Here is a 20,902-nt window from a genome sequence, read left to right as displayed (position 1 = left end):
AGAATTTTAAAAACTTTGTTTCAAACATTATTGCGAAAGGAAGATGACTCTGAGTTGGAAATACTCTGCTGAGCCGACCAGAAATTCGCTAAGGGGTAGGAGGACTCCAAACCAGGCCTCTCCCCGGAAGAAGCCAGGACGGAGGTGGTGAGACGCGCTGGTCCACGAAGGCAGAGGAGCAGCGGCCACAGGTTCTCATGGGCCCCCTCCTGCCTGGCTGGGTTTCGAGGGGCCAGGGATGGCCGCCTGGGGTGGGGCAGCGGCACAGGCGTGGGTCTGGGGCTGCCGGGAAGCCAGACGCACCCGGGAACCGGCAGGGAGCCCGTGGTGGCCAGAAGGCCACGGTTCTGTCGGCGTGCCCGGGACATGGAGAGGCAGCTCCTCCCCAGGTCAAGGTCGGGGCCCCCGTGCCAACCAACGCATCCCCACCGGGTGTCAGGACCTGAGGCGCCCTGGCGAGGCCCGCGCCCTAAGCCCGTGAAGCCTGCGCTCCCGCCCCACGCGCTCCCTGCCCACAGCCCCGCCTCCCTCTGCTCCACCCACGTCCTGCCAGCTCGCCACACGCCTGGCTGTGTCCTGAGGTCCCGAGACTCGCAGCATGGCTGTCAGCTGTCCCGGTTGCTACTAACGTCTGTTTAGACAGATCCTTTCTGAAAGAGCTGGCTTTTATGAGAAATGAAACAAAAGCTTTGAGGTGGAGAATGAGAGGCTTCCCGTCTGGCTCTGGAATGCTGACACAGAGCGCCCCGGACCCTGTGGGGCTCTGTGGCAGGGCCCTGTCTGCCGTTTAAAGTGAAATCCCCGTACAAACACCACCTGGGTATTTCTGATTTAAGGAAGAGCACAACCTAATATAAGCAAAACCAGCATCTGGAGCAAGACTGAGAAGAAACCCCGAGTGCAAAGAGCCGGAGGCGCGTGGGGGAGGCCAGCCTGGGAGCGGCTGTCCGGGGGCCCACCCGTCCTCGCTGGGCTCGGCGGTCACGGTGATGAAGGACTCGGCGTCTTCCATGGCGTCGAAGTACTCGGTGTCATCGTCCTCACTGTCCTCGGCTTTGCTGGTGAAGAGGCTTCCTAGAGACACACACCGCGCTGCCTCAGCCGGCAGCCGCAGCCTCCTGCCCTCCCCCCTCCCCCGCCCAGGCCCCGGGGAATGCAGAGCCGCCCTGCTCCCTTCCCCAGAACGCGCTTCCCTCTCAGCCTCCTGTCCAGGGAGCCTCCCTCCTTCTAGAAGCTTCCTCCATCTCCCAAAATGCTGGCCAGTGGCCCAGCTTCCCTTTCCCGGGGCGCCTGTGACCTCCGAGCCCCAGGTTAGGTGGGCAGCCACCTGGCACCCAGGAGGCCCGGCCACGGGGCTCATCTTTGGAGCCTGTGCCCGTCATGGGGGTGCAGGGGCACGGGCGGGCACCAGGTGTGGGCAGGAGGGGTGCGTGCCCGGGGGGCCGCGGAAGCCAAGCCAGCTGGCAGAGGGGACGCCGAGGGAGCAGGGCGGGTGGCCGGGCGCCCGCTCACCCTCGCTGAAGCTCTTGCTGGGGCTGGCGGCCCGGCCTGGGGCGCCGCGGAAGGCGCGCTCGAGGCTGTTGTGCTGCCTGGCCAGCTGCTCGATGGTCTCCTCTAGGTGGACGCGCTGCTCCTGCTCATACTGCAGGGCTCGCTGCCATTTCCGGCTGTGCGTCTCCGCTAGTTCCAGGAAGTCCCTGCAGGCCTGGCGGGGGGGATGGCCCGTGAGCAGAGAGGGAGGCCCCGGGGGGCCATCCCCAAAGGGCTCCGAAACACCCGCGCTGCCCCCTGCGCCTGTCACGGGGTCAGGAGACTCCAGATTTCTCAGAGCCAGCCTGGCGTCCGCCCTGGTTGGCAGTCCGCACTCCGGTACACAGGCAGAGGCTTTACCGTCTGAGCCGCCGCGGAAGTCCCCAGTTCCAGCAGAGGAACTGGGACTCAGAATTTTGTACCAAGTTAGCACATAGTCAGTTACCACAAGTTCCCTTCAGACTTGTGGCCCGCTATGACATCCAGATTCTGTTCAGCCTGCTGGGTCCACAGGTGGTTCCGGCACCCGCTGAGGAAGCAGGGGATGGTCATTGTGCCCCCATCACCACAGTGGAGAGGAGGGTCCGGGCCTCTCTTGTCCCTGGAGGGCAGAGTTCCAAGCCGGACACCTCTGGACTTGCCCTTTCTGGACCCCTCTAACGTCGTCAGAAGGGACACTGGCTCCCAGCCCAAGCAGCATTGGTGGTCCCAGGCCGCCACCCTCCCCAGCCACTGCGCTCCATGAACATGGCACTTGGCCCCTCCCCGCAGGTTAGAGCTGAGTCCTGCAGGGAGAAAGACACAGGGGCCACGCAGCACGACCTGAAGGGCTGCTGGGAGGAGCTGGGGGCAACGCGGAGTTCAGGGCCAGGGAGCACTTGACGGACACCCTCTTCATGAAGGTCAGCCCCGAGCGCGCACCTGCACCCTGCCCGGGGTTCAGCCGGCTCTCCCGCCCCACAGGGAGCCGTGCCCCCAGCGGGGGCGGCCTGGCCCGTAGAAAGGGCCCTGGCCTGCGGCTCCAGAGGGCTGGCTGCTCAGCTGGCCCTGCACATTGCCCCTTAACAAGCCTTTCCCAGGCACCTTCCCTCCGACACCCCATCTCCTCTCACCACCCTCCCCGCCCCCCACAGCGGTTAGGGCTCCCCTCAAGGAAACCAGAAAAGGGTGAGAGATCAGAGTGGGAACACGCGGTTCCTGCACGGGCCACTCGGCTTCTGTGAGTGCACGTCCTGTCCGTGAACCGCAACAGGAATGCCCTGCAGACCCTGCACTCGTGGGCCCCTGTCCCCGCTCACCCGGCAGAGTCCTCGAGGTGGGAGGAGAGGCACCGTCCCTATCTGGCAAGAGCAAGCAGGCTCAGCCCCCAGCAGCTCCCCTGCAAGGCGCTGGGGAGCGGGTGTGTTCAGGGGCCCCTGCCCTCCCTGGCAGGTCTGACCCCTGCCCGGCCACACCTAAGCCACTGTAACTCGCTTCTCCAGCGGGGCAGGGATTTGTGACAGGTGTCCCGACATGGCCTGCGGGGGGAGAGGCTCGTGGGGAAGGGAAGAAAGCTGCTTATGTGCTCAGCAGGCTCTGGAGGTGAGAGGCTGCAGCCCGGCTCTCGCAGGCCTGGGGCTCAGTGGGCTCTGTAAGGCTCACCCCCTGGACTGGAGCTGCAGCCACAGGCTGCCGCATGACCCAGGGGCCCCGAGCTGGGTCTGGGGGCCCCGCTCCAGGCCCAGCCCTCCTGCTCCCGAGTTTGTGACCTGGAGCCCAGCCTCCCACCCTGGGTCCCCCAGTGGCCCCAGCTTCGCCCCTGCCCCTCCCCTCTACAGTAAACCTCAGGATAGGGGCCCTGACAGCAGCGCTGACCACCCCTGCAGGGGCCAGACCGGCAGCACCTCTCTCCTGGGTCTGCCCTGGCAGGTTAAGAGGCAGCAGAGGGGTGGGGGGGGGCCGAGCACCCCTCAGAAACATCCCCCACGCTTACAGGCGCCCCAGCACTGCAGGTCCTTAACCCAGAGCTCAGCCCACCCTGGGGAGCTGCCAGCCTTCAGCGACATGAGCGCGCGCCACCCCTCCCCTGCTGACCCCAGTGACCTGCGTGCACATCATCCCTCCCCTGATGACCCCAAGCGCGGCCCCAGTGCCCCGTCAGGTTAGTCTGGACTCCGGCCACCTGTTTGCCACCCGAGGAGGGAGCCCAGCTGCAGGGTGCAGGTCCACTCTGCTGCTGGTCTGGGTGGCCCTCGGGCCACTGAGCTGGATGTGTGGTGGTGTCAGAACTCACCCCAGAGGCCTAGCGTTGGCGGGTGGGGTGTGCCCTTGTCTCCTTGGGCCCACTGCTTCAGGGAAGACCGCTGCTGGGAGCTCCTAAGCCCCCAAAACTGAGGCCCAGGGAGGAGGGGCTGCCTAGGTCAAGAAGGGGCGAGCAGGACAGGATGCCGGGCCCCTGGCCTGCCCATCTTGGGTAGGGCGTGAAGGGATCAGGGCTGCCACGTGGGGCATGCGTGACGGGTGTTCACGGGTTTCTGGCTCTTGGGGTCTGTGGGTGCCCTGCCCGGTGGCACGCTGCCTGCCCCATCGGACTGGCCTGGCAGCTCCACAAGGGCCTCTGCCTAGCACTGCTGCGTGGCGCCTGCAGCCGTCACTCCCCACCAACCCTGCACAGATCTGCAGTCACCCCTCGAGTTCTTACATGGGTGGATGCTTTGCTTTTATATAACTCACAGCATTTAAAACAATACTTGTGAAAGAGCCACAGGTCAACCTACATAATTCATACAGACTCAGAACTCCACACAGCCTGGGGTCCCTACCAGCAAAAGCAAGGAGGGGAAGATAACAAGGACCACTGTCCAGCACAGGAAACTCGACTCCATGTCTTGTGACAATGTGGAAAAGGGTCGGAGAATGAATGAATGAACGAGCCATGTTGCTATACACCTCAGGTTAACAAGGCAAATCAGTTTAGAAAAGGGGCTTCTCTGGTGGTCCAGAGGCTGAAATTTCACTCCCCCAATCCAGGGGGCCCCAAGCTTGATCTCTGGTCAGGGGAACAGCTCCTGCATGCCGCAACTCAAGATCCTTCGCGCTGCAGCTAAACCTAGAAGAGCCAAGCAAATCCCTAAAAAATGACAAAGCCAAGGAGGGAAAGATGACTGTGGCCTGAAGCTGGATTAGGCTCCCTTCCTCCTCCTCTTGATGTTCATGAGGCTCTGAATACTCTAGGAACGGCCGTTTTCCTGCCCAGCTTCTCTCGAACCTAGTCCTATACCTCCTCCACACTCATCTGCGGCCCCGTCCTTCCCCACACCGCCTCCCGCGTGGCCCCTGTGTCTTCCTCCCTTTCTCCAGCCCCACCACCCTCTGACGCCCCACAGGCTGGGGTAAGGGCTGTTGGCATCCTCACAAGCACTGAGGAACCGTTACAAGCGTGGTGTGGCGCAGGGAGGCCAAGGGACCTGCTCAAGACCGCAGGTTGTGCTTGCAGGACCAGGGTCCGAGTCTCCCTTGTCGAGCTGGGTCCTTACGCCTGTGTGGGCGCCCCCTTGGGCTGCTGTGGCCCCCAGGGCCTCCCTGCAGTGGAGCCGGGCTCCTTGGGACGCTGCCCCGCCCGGGCCCTGAAGCGGAGGCTGTTGCTGACACAGCCAGGGCTGCCCGCCAAAACCCCGGCGCCCCCCACCTCACCGCCTCTGAAGGACAGGCCGACGTGGAGCCAGAGGCACAGGGCTGCCTGGACCGCACGTGGCTGGGGTGGGCCATTCCCACCGATGCCAGGGGTCAGGGGTGGGGGTCGTCTACAGGTGATGGGAGCCCGCGCCTTTGCCGCCCCGAGCTGCCTACCTGGCATCCGTCCCCAGAGGCAGCGGTTTCCCCTGAGGCTGCCGCCCTTCCCCGGGCCCCATCCTGGCTGATGTAGAGGGAGCAGGGGCTGGCCTGGCCCCACCGCCCAGAATGCTGAGCTCCGCTCGCTAAGCCGGATTAGGCCTGGGGCCCGGCGATGGGCAGGCAGCTGGGGGTGGCGCCTGGCGGCCCCTGGAGGGCCTGGCTGGCCCTGGCCGTGAGCACAGTCACCTCTCATCCCTCCCAAGGCCCTGTGCCCGCCCTGTACAGGACAGCGCCCCGGCCGCCGCAGAGCCCCCCACACGGCCCTGGGCCCACACCGGGGCCCTTCACGGCATCACTGTGCCGCCCACCCAGGGGCAGGCCTGTGAAGGTGGCTGAGGGTTGCCCACCTGGGGAGCCCGTTGGGGCCCAAGGGAAGCGGCTGCTGGGCACCCCAGCAGGTGTCCCGTGGGGCAGATGCCAAGGGTCTGGGCTGCGCCCCCGGCCCAGCCACACCCAGAGGAAGGAGGACCCGCACTAATGGCTTTTGTCCCCCCTAATCCTAATCCTCATCACAACCGCAGCCTCCCTGCTCCCCACACCGGGGCGGGCGAGCAGGGCGCCGGGCCTCCGCCTGGGTCTTTCCACCCCTCTCCATGTGGCCCAGGGAGCCTCCCAAAGTCTAGGAGGGTCTGCAGAGCTGGGACCCCTGCTTGGGGCTGGCCTTCCCAGCGGCTGCTTGGTTTCCCATCGGTCTCCTGTCTGGCCACAGCTGCCCCAGCTGGGCCACGAGGGCGCCGGGGAGTCTGTGAGTGTTGACTGGGTGGCCCTCGGAGCCACAGGGCAGGTGAGCTCAAGGGCCGACGCCTGGGACCGAGTCGGGCAGGCGCCCTGGGCCACAGGGCCAGTTCGGAGGGTCTTCAGCCCTTGACACCCAGCAGGTTCCACTCACCCGGCTCGCAGGGAGGATGGGGGAAGGGCCACGCCTCCCCTGCAGCAGCCAGGCCACGCCCGGGCGCATGGCCCTGTGGCTGGCTCTCAGCCTTGGGTTCCCAGGTTGGCGGGTGGCCAGCCACCTTGCCACATCGACCCTCCCGCGACCGGCCCCCAGTGCTCTGTGGTACTAAAGGCGGCGAATACGGGGAAATTCTGCTGAGTCAAAGGTTCCGTGAACCCCTCTGCATGGCTAGCAGCTCACACCAGGTGTGGGGAGCTGCCTTCCCCTCCCACCCAGGAGCGGCAGGCTGGCCTCCGCGCTCGCCTCCCATCGGTGGGAAGGGACTGCCCAGGTCACAGGTGGCCACCTGGGTAGAAGCACAGCCATCCAGGCTCTGAGACTCAGAACAAGGGTCCCCCAGGAACCACAGTGGTGCCGAGCTCTCCACAGGGGCCTGTGGCTCAGGACCAGCCATGTAGCCACACTGCACGTCCCCCAGCCTTGCCGCCCCTCCGGGCCGAGCCTCTCCTGGGGCCAGGCCCCCTGCTCCTGTGGGCTTGGCTCAGCCCGGCTGCCACGCACACGGGTGAGTCCTCCCTGGACATGGAGGGCACTCGCTCACGGCCCTGAGGGGGCGGCTTCTCACTTCCGTCCATACTTTAAAGTAGCTCCTTCCAGACTCAAAATAGTTCATTCACCCTTGTGGGCAGGAGCCGGTCCCATCTGGACACCAGTTCACCACCCGATTTTAGACGGTCCCGGAATCTATTTTTACTCCTTTCCCCAAGCCCTGAGTGAGTAAGCTGCTGGGATCCAGGCAGCAGTCAGCTGGACAGGAGCCTGCCCACAGACCCTGGAAGGACCCGGAGGGTGGCTCCACTTGGTGGTGCAAGGGGCCCCCTGTGCTCTCCAGACAGGGCTCAGAGCAGCCCCAGAGGGTCTCCAGCAAGAAAGGGCCCCTGCTGACCAGCTCTGTTCCTCTGATGCCCCACAGGCGAGGCCCCGGCCCAGTGGCCGGAGTCGCTGCCTCTGTTTCCACGGGCCTGTCCTGCTGCGGCGGTTTCCCCCTCGCCATCTGCCTCCCCAGCGCCCAGCACATCTGCTCAGCCCACCTTTGTTCTCAGCTCCCCCAGCTGGAGCTGGGCCCCCCCGCCCCAGGTCCAGCTGTGCTGGTCGCGTCCAGTGTCCCAGCAGTCAGGGTCCGCAGTCCCCCGGCGGCCAGCTCTGCCGCAGGCAGCAGCGTGTGTCCCTTGTGGGTCACTACCTTCCCTGGCAAACGAGGGGCCCAGCGTGCAGGTCCATCCTACTGGGCCCTCGTCAGGGGACCTGGTGGCCCCCGCCCCCCAGCTTCCTGCACCTCAACTGTCTCTGGTCTTTTGGGCGGCACACCCACCCCCAGCTCTGCTCAGTTGTAGGCGGCCCTCACCCTGTTCCTGCCCAGCTCGGAGGCGCCGCATCAGGAGGGGGTCCCAGGCTGTCAGCCCACCAGGGGGCACCTCCACACTGGGGCTGCCCTCGTTCTGGGCCTTGCGGTAGCACCTGAATGATCCAAATGATGGTGACGAGGAAGCTGTAAGGACACCAACCTCGTGTGGCCGTTGCAGGGAGCAAACGATACCAGGAAGGAACCGGGGTGTCCTGGGCGCCTGCCATCACTGCCACCCCCCAGAGGCCGGCCCCAAACCAGGGCATCTGCTTCACCATGCAGACAGGCTTGGGGGAAGAAGACAGGAGTGCGTTCTTTCAGCCCGTGGAGACTAACACCCGAAGATGCGCTGGCAACGTGTTAATTCTGCCCTTCTCCGCCTCAGGCCCTGTCACGGAGCCACTGCTGTCACACGGGTATGTCCTGGCGCTCTGGGGCGGCTCGCGGCCTCCACACCCAAGCCAGGGTTGGGGGTGCCCTGCACACACTTTGAGGCTCAGCCTAGGAACCCCGCTCATTCACAGCGCTGTCAGGCTCCTCCTAAATGGCAGTCGGCAATGCCAGCACAGGCCCGCCTTTGATCAGTCTCATGAAATCGCTCACTAGGGAATTCTGCCAGACACGGAGTGGGTCACTCAGTCGCTCCTGCGTTCTTTCACAAGCCTCTGCCCCACCCCGCTGTCTTTCTCTCTCGTTCACTGACGCTCCCACATGCCAGACTCTGTGCCACGCCTGGAAGTTACAGGGCTCCCGCAGCATGAGGGAGACTGGGTCCAATCCCCGCAGACCCCCAGCTCAGCGAGGAGGACGGGCACGATGCTGGGGTAGAAAAGCCCGTGAAACAACAGGGTCCTACCGCGTCAGCACCCTGGATAAGCCACAGTGGAAGAGAACGAAAAAGGAACGTGAATGTGTGCACGACGGAGGCGCTGTGCGGTGCAGGAGATGCTGTGCAGCATCCTGAACCAACTGCACTTCAACTAAATAAATTTTTCAAAGTCCCAGAGGTGCGTGGACCTGCCGACAGGGCAGAGTGGGATAGGCGGGGTGAGGGTGGGCAGAGGGGGGCTTCCTGACAGGCTGGAGCCGGGAGCTCTGGAGCCTCAAGACCTGGGCTCTTATCCTTAGCAGCTGCCTCAGTCTCCCTACCATACGCTGCTGAGTGGGCCAGGCGTGCAGAACGCCTCGTCGGCAGTGTGACCACGGGAAGTTGGTTCTCTTTCTGTCTGGCTCCCTGTGGGCCGGTGGTCCATCCCAGCCCCTGGCACCAGGGCTGAGCCAGCCAAGCAGACTGTGAGACGGGCCTGGGGGTAGCTGTTGGGCTTGTGGGTGGGCTCAGGGAGACCCTCCCGTGAGAAGAACACGTTTACGATCTGATGGCATAAAGCCCCGTTCTGTTTCTCTGCAGCCGGGCCGGGTCATGCCTCTGCAAGGCCAGGTGCCCGGGGTGGTTCTGCACCCTGCTCTGGGCCTGGTCTAGGGGCAGAGCCCGCACTTTCTTACTGACGTGGCAGCTGAGGAAATGGGGCTCGGATGACTTTGCAGCAGGTTACTGAGATGTGGGTCACTTGGAACTTCTTTCCTGAGACGTGAGGCCCAGTGCGACTGCAGCGTGGTGTCTCGGGCAGCCCCACTGGGCCACTGTTAGGGCCACAGGTAAGACCTGCACTTGGCCTTGAGGGGTACAGTGTGTGGTGGGGATCAGACATGGAAATGGCAGGCTAAGAACTGCTTGGCTGGCTCAGCGGTGCCCCCTGGGGACTGGGGGAATCTAAGAGGAGGCCCTCCTGGCTGTGGTGACGTCCAGGGGCCTCGGAAAGACGAGCAGGGATCTGCCCAGCATCGGTGTGGAGGGGGAGGGATATTCTAGAAGGCACAACACTGCAGTGTCCCTGATGCAGAACCCCCAGCCTCCCGCTCCCTCGAACACGCATCCCAGGGGCCACCCTCGGGGAGCAGGGCCACGGGGAGGCCTGCCTCAGTTGCCATGGTCCCTGGGGCCTTGGAGACCGTCCAGCATGCCTCCCTCCCTGCCCTGCTGGGAGCTCGGGATCTAAAGGCTGAGAACAACGCTGCCTCCCCACAGATCTGAAGGAGGTTCAGCAGCCTCGTCCCGCTTCTCTCCTGAAGGCTGGTCAACCCCAGACTCCCAAGGAAAAGTGAAGGTCCGGCAGCCGCCTCCCCGGGGCCCTCCCATGGAGGTGACCACCTGACCAGCCGGCCCCCGCTTCCTGCTCCCCTGCCACGACCCAGGCTCAACTGGAGCCTGTGAGGTGGAAAACCCACCGCTGTTCACCATGCACAGGAGGTCGGGGAGAGGCCCCCAGGTTCCCGTGGAGGATTCCCCCCGGGTGGGGCGGGGTGGGGGCCGGGAGTGGGTGGGGGAGAGGCCCCCAGGTTCCTGTGGAGGGCTCCCCACAGTCAGGGCGGGGAGCTGGGAGCGGGTGGTGGAAGGCAGGGGCTCGCAGAAGTGGGAGGTCCAGGCTCCTCCTCCTCCCGTGAGACCTGGGGGGTCTCGGGGACAATTAGGGCGGCTCCTGCCCATCCTGGGTCCCCACCGTTGCAGGAAAGACCCTGGTCCGGCTGCTGCCCAAAGGTAAGAGGCGCATCAGGGTCTCTCAGCGTCTCGGCGTCTGAGATGGGGCTTGGGCCTGGGCAGAGGCCACCTTCCCTGTGTTGACCTCAGAGTAGGAGGGGCCTCTGTGGCCCTTGGGGGTCTCACCCCAATCATCACGAGGACTTAACACTCCCCCCACAGGCTGCACGGACCTGGGCTGTGTCCAGCTTTGGTGGCCCTGGGCAGCTCTCCACGTGGGTATTAATGGTGAGGCCATGGGGAGGGTAAGGGGTCCTGGGCGGGACAGGCCTCGGTTACAGCTCTTTGGTCCAACCCCTCCTCAAAACCGGGGTGGAGGCCGAGGCCTGGCCAGGGTGGGGGTTTGGGCACTCGGTGTCTGTCAGCCACGCCGACTCCTGCCGGGTGAGGAGCAGCTGAAGGGAAGGGCCCCCATAAGGAATGGGGCCTCTGCACAAGCCTGGACCCCCAGCAGCTCACTTCTCTGCCCCTCACGGGAGCTAGACGGGGCGGGGCCCTCCTCAGGGTCACATTCACGGCGGCCAGAGCGCAGGCTCCGCCATGTGGCTGTATCTCCTGGTGCCAGGGCCGCCCAAGGGCTTCCTGACCAACCACGGGGCTTCAGCTTCCTTCCGCCACACAACTCATCACGCACTCAGGTGGCGAGCCGTCTTGACGGCTTTGTAAACAGACAGGCCTCTGATGCCCGATAAATTCTTTTGGCTAGAGACATCAGCTGAGCAGCTCATTATTTGGGAAAACCCAGAACGGCCCGTGGAGACAATACGGCTCCAGGCTCGGCAGGCGGGGAGGCCGTGCCACGGGAGCTGCGAGCGCGTTCTCGCCCTCGGGCCTGTCACCAGGAGACGCGCGCTGACCCGTGCCCCTGCAGTCCGGGGACGGGGTGCAGGGGCCGGGCGTGCAGTGGGCTGCAGCCCCCGCCATCCCACTGCCCTCGGCTCCCCTGCTGCTGGATGCACGGCCCAGCCTCCTCCCAGGCCCCTCGCTGCAGGGCCCGAGTCCCCAGGCGGGAACTGCCCGCTGCCGCTGTGGCCGTCCTGACACCTGCCCTGGGCCTCGTCCTTTGGACCCGCCTCCACTCCCCACGCCTGGCCCTGGCTCCCAGCGCCACCATCCTGGCCGGGGTGTGCCCTCCTGGGGGGCTCACCTGGAGGGGAGGCTGTGGCCAGCAGGCCTGTGTCCAGAGGGAGCGCTCATCAGGCCGAGAGGGCGGGCCCTGCGGCCCGGCTCAGCCTTGTTCTCCGCCACCACCGAGAGGCCCTCTAGGTTCCTGGTCACGTTGCCCTGGGGCTCCTGGGACCCGTGCAGAGGGTGACCCCTGGGGCTGACCCCCTCAGTCCACACATGTGGCCCCTCGTTCAGCCCCTTACTCTCAGGTGGGCAAGACTGCGGCGGCCTCACCTGGGAAGCTCTGCTGGCCGAGGGACCCCTCCCATGCCAGGCACCTCCTACATGCACGAGCCCCCCTGCTCAGGGGTCCTGGACACACCATGTCTGGGCTGGACACTCGAGAACGGGGGGTGAGCAGCAGCTGTGGCGGGACAGTGTGGCAGCCACGTCCCTGCTGTGGGCACGGAGCTCACTGCTCCGCTCAGCACAGCCTCCCGTGCCCAGGCCCGAAGCGCCTGCCGGGCCCCATGACCAGCTCCGGGCTCCACCTGACACTGAGGGCCAGTGACCTGGCCCGGCCCCAGGGGCATGGATGGGGTGACGCGGAGGAGGCGGGAAGCAGGGAGGGGCAGCCCGGACCACCCACCCTCCCGCGGGCCCGGGCACTCACGTTGATCACCGCATTGGACGTGATGCGGAAGAGGGTGGCCCGCTCGTTGACCGCCTTCAGCTTCTCGCTGCTCTCAGCTGGGATCCGGAGGCCGTCCAGCTCGTTCAGGGAGCGCTGCAGCGCCACGCCGTGCTTGGCCACGAGCTCATTGCATGTGCTGAGGTCGTCCAGCTTCAGCGAGAGGCTCCTGATGGTGCTGTGCAGCTCGCTCCTGTCAGCCGGGGAGGGAGTCCCGTCCTCGTCGTCCCCAGAGTCATCTGTGGAGAGACGCGGCGTAGTTCTCAGGGACCAGCGCACACCACACACCGAGGCCCCTGGGAGGGTGATGCCGGGACGGAAGGGCAGGTAGAGCTGCCTGGGAGAGCGAGCAGGTGAGGGTGGGGTGTCCCCCAACCCCCTGGTGGGTGGGATGGAGAGGGGAACCAGCTTGAATGGACAGGGCCTGGCTGAGCTCTGCAGGGTGCAGGCAGGGGTGGGCAGCTCCCATCCCAGACCCGCAGAGGCCTCGAGTCACAGGCCGGCCGGCGGACCCCGCTTCCCCCAACTCCCCGCACCTCACCTCGCTGTCCGCTCTCTGCCCGCCTGCGGTGGCACCGAGCCGCCCGCTCCCTGCAGACACACCGATGCTCGTGCCCCCGTGTCCCAGAGCTTGCCGGCTGTGGCCCACCTTCAGCGCCCCCCGGGACCCCTCCCCCAGGCCACAGTCACAGCCCCTCCCTGCTGCTGCAGGGCTCCCCCAAGGAGCAAGGCCACACTCGCCTGTGGGCGCCCCGCGTGGAGACACTGGCCATGTCCTCTCAACGGCCTTGTCAGGCAGGGGCTGTACCGTCCCCGGGGACAGACAGACGGGGCTTGGCGAGGTGAAGTCTGGCCCCATACTCGTCCCACCGCTGCCGCGGGCTCGTCTGTCCGCCTCCAGAGCAGCGCCCTCACGCCGCGCTGTGGGCTTCCCCGGCTCACTCCCCTCCCGCCACCCCTTCACCCCTCACAGGGCCCCAGGTGCCCTCGGCGCCCCATCCTGGGAGTCTGGGGTACCTTGGAGCCTGGCGCCCGGCCAGCCCAGCCTGCGTTCGAGGGGGCCTCTGTGGAGAGTGGGGCGGGGTGGACGGCTGGCCTGGGCCCTGCAGCTGCTTCAATACCAGCCTGTGAGTGCCCAGGGTTTCTAAGATGCCTTGTTTCAGAAATAATTAGCAAGAAACTTATATATATGTATTTTTTTTGGTGACGAAAATCTGGAACCCAAGATACAGATTTTTGAAAAAAGTACACAATGTGAGGGAACAGGCTTCCTCCCAAGGCAGGCCGGGTGCGTGGGGGCGGCCGTGGCTGAGTCACCGCTGCGCACGCCCTGAGCCGGGGGCAGTGCCTGGCCAGCCGCGGAGGGCCCGCTGGCAAGGAGGCGGTGGGGGGCAGCCGGGCCGGGGACAGGGCTCACCCCACCCATCCGGCCCCACCGCAGCCCTGAAGCAACCCGGCGTCTGGAGACGGCACGTGCCGGGCCAGGTCCTGACCCCTCGCCTAACCAGCGAGAATGCTGAGCTGCCAGGTGGCCGGCAGACAGCGACTGCTCCCACTCTGCAGGCCTGAAAACACAGCTCCTGACACCGAATCGCGGGTTTAGGGCCCTGCAGCTAGGGGGTAGAGGTGGATCTGAATCCAGGTGGTCTGCACGGAGGCGGTTCCTCCTCCTGGATCACCTGAGAAAGGCTCAAAGGGCTGGGGCGTATCTTGCCGTCCTGGGCGCCCGGCCCTGGGCGAGGCGCTGCCTTGGTGAGTGCACGCTGATGACCTGATGAGGAGGTCTGGGGGGCAGGAGGTGCCCTGAGATCACCCAGGGCCACGGTCGTGAGTTCTGCAGGCTCCAGGCCTGCCAGCTTCAGAGCTGGGGCTCTGAGTTACAATGCAGCCTCCCCTCGCTTCCAGGGTTCACCATGTCTAATAACCAGAACGGCCACTGATCGGTCAGCGTGGCTGCCACTGGGCACCGGGAGGGGCATGGGGGGCACCCTGGCTGTGGTCAGTCTGAACGTGAGCCCCTGTACTCCAAGCAAGAACTGACTGCCCAGACTCTGAGCATCTTCCTGCAGGGCGGTTGGGAGCTGGGGTAGGGGGGAGGTCACTGCACCTCAGCAAGCAGCTCTGGGGTCCAGGTCCGGTCCGGCTGCCCGGGACACAGGGAGCTGCTCTGCCCCCAGGGCACTGGCTGGGTGTCTGGGGCGGGATGGAAGGCGCGAGGTCAGCAACTGCGGAGCAGCACAGTCTGCCCTGTGGGAAGGGCCAGTGCCTCCCAGAGAGACAGTGAGGGCATGAGGAGGGGAGGGGAAGGGAGGGAACGGACGGCTGGTCTTGGGTGCATCCTGGGAGGCCTGCACAGGGGCGGCAGTCACACACAGGAGGGCAGGGTTGGGAGAAGGGGCACAGAGCCACAAGCTGGAGCGGGGAAAGGGCACGCTGAGGAGCCTGGGCCTCCATCCTGTGGCCAGACGGACTGTGTGGGCATTTGAGCAGAGGTCCATGTTAAAGAGGAGGCTCTGGTGGCGGAGTGCAGGGAGGAGCCGAACGAGGAAGGGGACCCTGGCCCCCAGACGGTGCACTCTGGCTGTGCCGAGTCCAAGGCCTCGGTTCGGGGTCTCTGCAAGCAGCAAATCCACGCTGGACACACAGATAAAGCTCAACATCAGAGACGCAAATGAAGCCACTCGGTGTGACACTGCGCAGGCTGGCAGAAAGGACGGGTGGCATTAACTCCGCTCGCGCTTTCTGAGAGACAGGCCGGCAGATCCCCTCATGTGCATGAACAGGGCGGCTTGCTTCACCCCCCCAGCTCAGAAGGGAGCTCTGCGGGCGGGCACGTCGTCTGAGGAAGGAAGGCGCTCGTGTGCAAAGTGGCTTAGGCTGCGGTTCTTGAGCAGGTGGCCCTGGGGGTTCTCAGGCTTTTCTGACCCCACATGTCCTCTGTCCCCACCTCCACTGGGACTAAAACTCAGGGACAATGAGCTTGTGAGAGGAGCAAAGTGACCACCCACATCACAACAACACGCAGACACTGAGCTACCCACAGACGCAAACCCACAGAAATGCAACTGCAGGAGCAGCAGCACCGAATCCCAGGGCCACGCCGGAGCCACGCTCCCAGCTACAAGGGAGCCCTGGCTGGCGGCAGAGCCCACGGGAAGGCCGGGACTCGCACAGCGCAGCCGTGGGGAGGGCCTGCCAGGCTGCCCTGGGGCGGGAGCATGAGGGGTCGGAGAGCAGAGGCTTGGCCCGAGGGGGCTGAACGGAGTGTCTGTGAGGGGAGAAGGACGGGCGAGTTGGTGGGGACGGCGAGGAGGAGGCCGGAGGGGCGGGGGAAGCAGCTCTGCCCGCCCGGCCTCCTGCCCCCTTCCCCCGCGGCCCGGCCGCCTCCGTGCTGAACCCCTGCTGCCTGCCTGCCTGCACGCTGCTGCTCCTGGGGCTTCTGGCGTTCAGATCAAACCTGCACACGGGACTTCCCTGGTGGTCCAGTGGTTAGGAATCCACCTACCGATGCAGGGTACGTGGGTTCGATCCCGGGTCCAGGAAGATTCCCCGTGCTGCGGGACAGCTAAGCCCGTGAACCACAACTGCTGGGCCTTGCTGCTTTGCAACAAGAGAAACCACCACAAGACTGCACGTCGCAACTGCAGAGCGGCCCCTGCTCTCTCCAACCAGAGGAAGCCCGTGTGTGGCAACGGAGACCCACCGGCTAAAATAAGCTAATTAAAAATAAATAAGAATATAAAAAAAAAAAAAAACTCGACAGAAAAGCAACTAAGCAGGAGCCTGGCAAGCTGCTCCACCAGCCGCAAAGGCCACGACTCCTGAGAGCCGACGCTGGCCTGCAGATGAGGAGGCCGGGTCTGCTCTTCCTCCCCAGGGAACTCCAGGCCAACACGCTGGCACCTTCTAAGAACGACATTCCTCAGCCAGGGGTAGCCGGAGCCTCCTGGCTCAAGTGACAGCAGCCAACGGCAGCTCCCGGCTGTGGAGCACGGGAAGAGCCCCCAGCCTGGCCCACAAGCCGGAAAGTGGGGCTGGGGAGGTGGTCAGGGTACGATGCCGGCGGCTCCGGGACAGCAGGACCGCGTGCTGCAACAGCCCGTGGAATCAAGGGCTCCAGCCTGTTCTCCCGACACCACCGTTTCTAGAAAAGCACCAACTCCCAAAATACCCATTGGATTTCACCGGCTAAATGCAAGGACGAATCCTCCTTTTTTTGCTAGAAGAGAATAAACCCATGACATTCGGGTCACTGATGCGTCCCCAGGTAGCCGTCGCAAGCTCTCCATCCACCCCGACCGGGCCAGCAGAGCATGGCAGTCCACGGCCGGTGCAGGAGTTTCCAACCCTTGGGGGCTACCCTGGGTTGGCTAGTGTGTCCCCCCCAAATCCGTGTCCTTCCTGAATCTTCATAATGTGACCACAGGACTCCCTGCTGGCACAGTCGATAGGAGCCCACCTGCCAATGCAGGGCACACGGGTTTGATCCCCGGTCCGGGCGGACCCCACGTGCCACGGAGCAACTAAGCCTGTTGGCCACAGCCCACCGAGCCGAGAGCCGCAGCTCCCGAAACCTGGGCGCCTAGAGCCCGTGCTTCCGACATGAGAGACGCCACCGCGACGAGAAGCTGCAACTGGAGAGCAGCCCCGCTCACCCCAGCTAGAGAGAGCCTGCAGCGAAGACCCACTGCGGCCAAAAATAAGTGAAAAGTTAAAAAGAATGTGACCTTATTTGGGCTGCTGCAGGTGCCATTAGTTAAGATAATACCGGGGTAGGGCCGGTCCTCGATCTGCTATGACGGATCTTACAGGAAGGGAAGCAAAGATGCAGGATACACGTGTGCTGATGGAGACTGGAGCGAAGCACTAACGAGCCCAGGGTCGCCAGCGGCACCTGCAGCGGAGACAGGCCTGGGACTCACTCTCCCTGGGCCGTCAGAGAGGAGCCCTGCTGACACCTTGACCTTGGACTTGTGGGCTCCAGAGCCGTGAGGAGGTCAAATTGCGTGGTGTGAAGCCGTGGGTTTGTGGAGACTTGTTACCGCAGCCCTGGGAAACGGTTCCCGCAGCTTCAAGTGGCACAGACTTAATTTGCTACAGCCATGGAGGGCAGAGGCCCTAAGCGCGGGCTCGTGGCAAGGCTGCGCTCCACCAAAGGCTCCTGGGGAGGGCGTGTCCTCCTTTTTTCTGGCTGTAGAGGCCCCTTCCTCCATCCTCAGAGTCAGCAGACCGGCATCTTCCAATCTCCTGACTCTGACCCTCCTGCCTCCCTCTCGAGGACTCCGTGATTACCCCAGGTTATCCAGTCCCGCATAACCTCCCCAGCTCAGGTCCTCAGCTTAACCCCGTGGCTGCAATCCCTCTGCCACGACGGTAACATGTTTGCAGGTTCTGGGAATTAGGACGGGGACACCTTGGGGGCCGTCACTCAGCCACCGCACCGAGGAGCGGTGCACAGAGGCCTCACAGGCCCCTCCGAGCTCCCGCCAGCCTGGCACACACGCCTCTCCCTGACCACGCGGGGGGTCTCCTAAAGCCTCCGCTGACCGCTGTGACTGAGGAGCCCCCAGGCACCGCCCGGACCAGGGCCGCTGGGACCCTCTTTCACCTGGAACTCCTGGGAAGGAGAGGGTTGCCACGGAAACAGCCAGCAGAGCAAAGCCAGGTGGCTATTTTTAGAAGCAGAACTTTTTCCTTTCCCCCTCCATCTTTGAGGAAAATGGATCAAGTTTCTGGGTGGGCAAGCCCTGTCGGGGGGCAGGGCAGACTGGGCTGGAAGGTGCGGGAGGGGCACGGGGGGGACGTAGAGTCGGGCGCCTGGAGCTGCCCCGTCTTGCACTGTTTCTCACTTCTCTGGGCAACCTGGCGTTGCCCTCACCTGGCCACGAGCTCCTCCAAGCCTACCACTGGGTGAAGAGGACCGTCTCCCCTCGGCCACTGTGGCTGGAGACGAGTGAGGGCTGCCCTGAGCCCACCAGCTCGCTCCCCAGTGCTCGGCCGGGACCTGCCTCCATGACGGGAGAACACCCGAAAATGTGAAGAGAAGCTGGGGGCTTCTCGGAGGCAAAGGCTCAATCCTTGCCGGGTGAGCACCAGGTCACAGACCAGGCCGGCGCCCCGAGCGGGCAGGGCCATCAGAGAAGCCTTGTCCCGCTCCCCAAGGAGGCGGCCCACAGCCATTCGGGTGGGCGGCCGAGGCAGGTGGAGACCAGCGGACAGCAAGGAGCGCCACTGGCTGGCGGGGGAAGGCCGGGGGGACAGGGCCCGGGCTGAGCACGCACCCCCGGCCGGCCCCCTGCCACCTCACAGAAGACAGGGCGGGAGGCCTTGGGAGGAGGGTGCTGCCCTGCAGGTGCGCCCTGTGGGAGGGTGGCATGGTGACACCATGGAGGAGGAGGGGGCTGCCCCAGGGAGGGGTAGCAGGCGCGCTGGGCCGCAAGTGGGGCGACCAGAGCCCGGAGGAGGCGCACCCCTGAGGTGCAGCCCCCGAGGCAGGCCAGGGGCCTCCGTGCCGGACAGTGAGGCCGGGGGACCAGGCCAGACATGACCGGCGCCACCGAGGGCCCCTGGGAACGGGGCTGCCACTCCACCAGGACACTGTCGGTCCTTCCTGACTGGGGAACCCAGAAGGAAAGCAGGGCTGTCTTCGCAAGGCAGAGTCTGTGGGTCACTAGTCCTGCAGGGGGCTCTGCAGAAAAAGGAACCAATGATTTAAAAAAAAAAACCACTTTCATAAACAGGGTGAATGACGTCCCTTCCCCCGAAGCAGGTAGGTGACCAAAAGCTCCGAGAAGCTCGGCCTCGAGGACCCTGGAGGGCATGTAGGGATCTGGTGGAAACATCAGGTAACAATCAGGAATAAATCGCGAAGCCCCAGCAGGCAGGGGGAAGACGCAAGCCAGAGTGCAGGTATCGGGTGGGCCTATCTCCCCTCCTCCCTCTGGTGGTAGGCACGGGGTGTGCCAGGGGCGGCTTCCTCTGCAGCGGGGTGCAGGGGTGGCCCCCTGACCAGGACAGCTGTCGAACAGGCTGAGTGGGCCACCAGGGGTGGGCGCCCCGGGCTTCGCTCCACTTCCACCGGAGGTGTCGGGGCACAAACCACACCCTGCCAACATGAATCTGGAGGTCGTGACCGGCGTGACTCTGCTCTCCCCACGGAAAAACACCCCCCGGGGAACCTGTGCTGGCTGGAGAGGCCAGAGGAAGGCTGGGCAGAAATCTCAAGAGAGCAAAGAAACACGCCCCCTTTCCTCTTCCTGGAGGGGCTGGAACCCAGGGTCAGAGCCAGGAGCCATGACAACGAGTGAAAGACGTATGCACGGGGCGCCAGAGACGCCCACCGACCCGACGCCTCCCTCCTCGGCAGCGCCCGGGAGCCGGGGCCACGCAGCATCCTCGGGGTGACGGACGGCTCTGGCCGCAGGGCCCCCCTCCGGGGAAGCGAACCCTGGTGCAGAGATGCAGCATAGAAACAGACGCACAGTTTCAACTGCGGCATCTGCTGCGACGCTGGAGGCAGCCTGCCGCCCACAGCCCCTGCCCGCTGGCAGAGCGCCCCGCCCAGCCAGCGCTTCCACCCTAGCCAGGAGTCCACCGGTCTCCTGAAGGAACAGGGGTGCGCTGCCGGGGGCTGCTGTTCCATGGCGCCCCACCACCACCCCCGCCAGGCCTCCAGACTCACTCATCTGCCTTGTCCTGGTCTGCGGCTCGCCCAGGGTCCCAAGCAGCAGAGGTGGGCTGCCCCTCAGCCAACCTGAGGTAGGGGCATGAGGGCACGACTCCACACGCCCGGGTGTGGGCGGAGACACTGTAGCCCACCCCCCGGCGTGTGTGCCCTTGTTAAGGGGCACGGATGCTCCCCTCCCTCTGACGTGCTGATGTTGGGAGCCAGCCCACCTGCGTCTCAGCACTCGGACCCTCCCCGAGGCGCCTGGCCCGCCCAGACGACAGTGAGACTTCTGATGGCGGGGGGAGCTGCCGTGTTCCCCCAGCCTCCACCACAGGCCCCCAAACTCCACCCCACCGACCGCTGGCCCCTGGCTGACAGAAAGCCCAGCAGGCCCACCCTCCTTGGGAAGGGCCTCAGTATTTTTGGAAAAGTGTCTCCAGGAGGTTTTACACTGCGGCCGGGTGAGAACTGTGAGGCCTCCCCAGCTGTGTTGCCTTGACGCTGTCTGTCTGTCCCCCGCACCCCAGCTCGAGTGTTGCCCCCCGCCAGCTCTACAGCCAGCCAGCAGGGCTGAGGGGCTCCCACAGACCCCGGGCGTCTGGCTCTGGGGGCTCCGTATTTCCAGGGCCCTATGCTGCTTTCTGAGTAACCACAGAAGATGAAGTTCTATCATCTTGGCGGCTCAGGAGATCACACAGAATTTCCACGCTGGAATCCAGCCTTTGTCCACGGAGCCCAAAGGCAGCTGGGTGTCGGGGTCTCGCCTCTGCTCCGAGTCCTTTTCTCCACGGCGGCATCACCAGTTAGCTGCCGCCTGGGTCCCATCGCACCGTCAGCTGCGGCCCCCGTGGACTGGGGCCGAGCTGGGGACGCCAGGAGGGCTTCTTTCTGCCCCCGTCGGCCCAACCCCGCTCCCACTCCTCCCCGCCAGGCAAGGGCGCCCACCCCTCCGCTGCCTGTTGTGGGACCAGAGACCCCAGAGCAATCAGAGCGTGCTGGGATGGATAACAAGGAGCCCCACCTGTGGGATACCCCAGCATCCACACCAGTCGCGAGTTCAAGGTCTGCGGCAGCACAGCTGAGCCGCTCACGGGAGCTGCCGGCTTACGTTTCCCCGGCCTGACGACGGCCATGGC

General features: G+C 65.0%; 1 protein-coding gene across 2 annotated transcripts in view; it reads right to left on the bottom strand.

Moving 5' to 3' along the window:
- Positions 1-20,902, bottom strand: part of OSBP2 (oxysterol binding protein 2) — a 119,041-nt gene that overhangs the window by 11,252 nt on the left and 86,887 nt on the right. For both annotated transcript variants that reach the window (XM_068989920.1, XM_068989921.1), the window contains 3 exons: positions 12,080-12,336; positions 1,513-1,705; positions 960-1,074 (listed from right to left, as the gene is read on the bottom strand). In XM_068989920.1, coding sequence (XP_068846021.1) covers positions 960-1,074; positions 1,513-1,705; positions 12,080-12,336 — 565 coding nt within the window. The remainder of the gene's footprint in view (positions 1-959; positions 1,075-1,512; positions 1,706-12,079; positions 12,337-20,902) is intronic.

Source organism: Capricornis sumatraensis, chromosome 17 (genome assembly GCF_032405125.1).
Source record: "Capricornis sumatraensis isolate serow.1 chromosome 17, serow.2, whole genome shotgun sequence".
NCBI lineage: Eukaryota > Metazoa > Chordata > Mammalia > Artiodactyla > Bovidae > Capricornis > Capricornis sumatraensis.
Note: the sequence above shows the minus strand (reverse complement) of the source record. Positions and strands in the feature narration are given on the sequence as shown.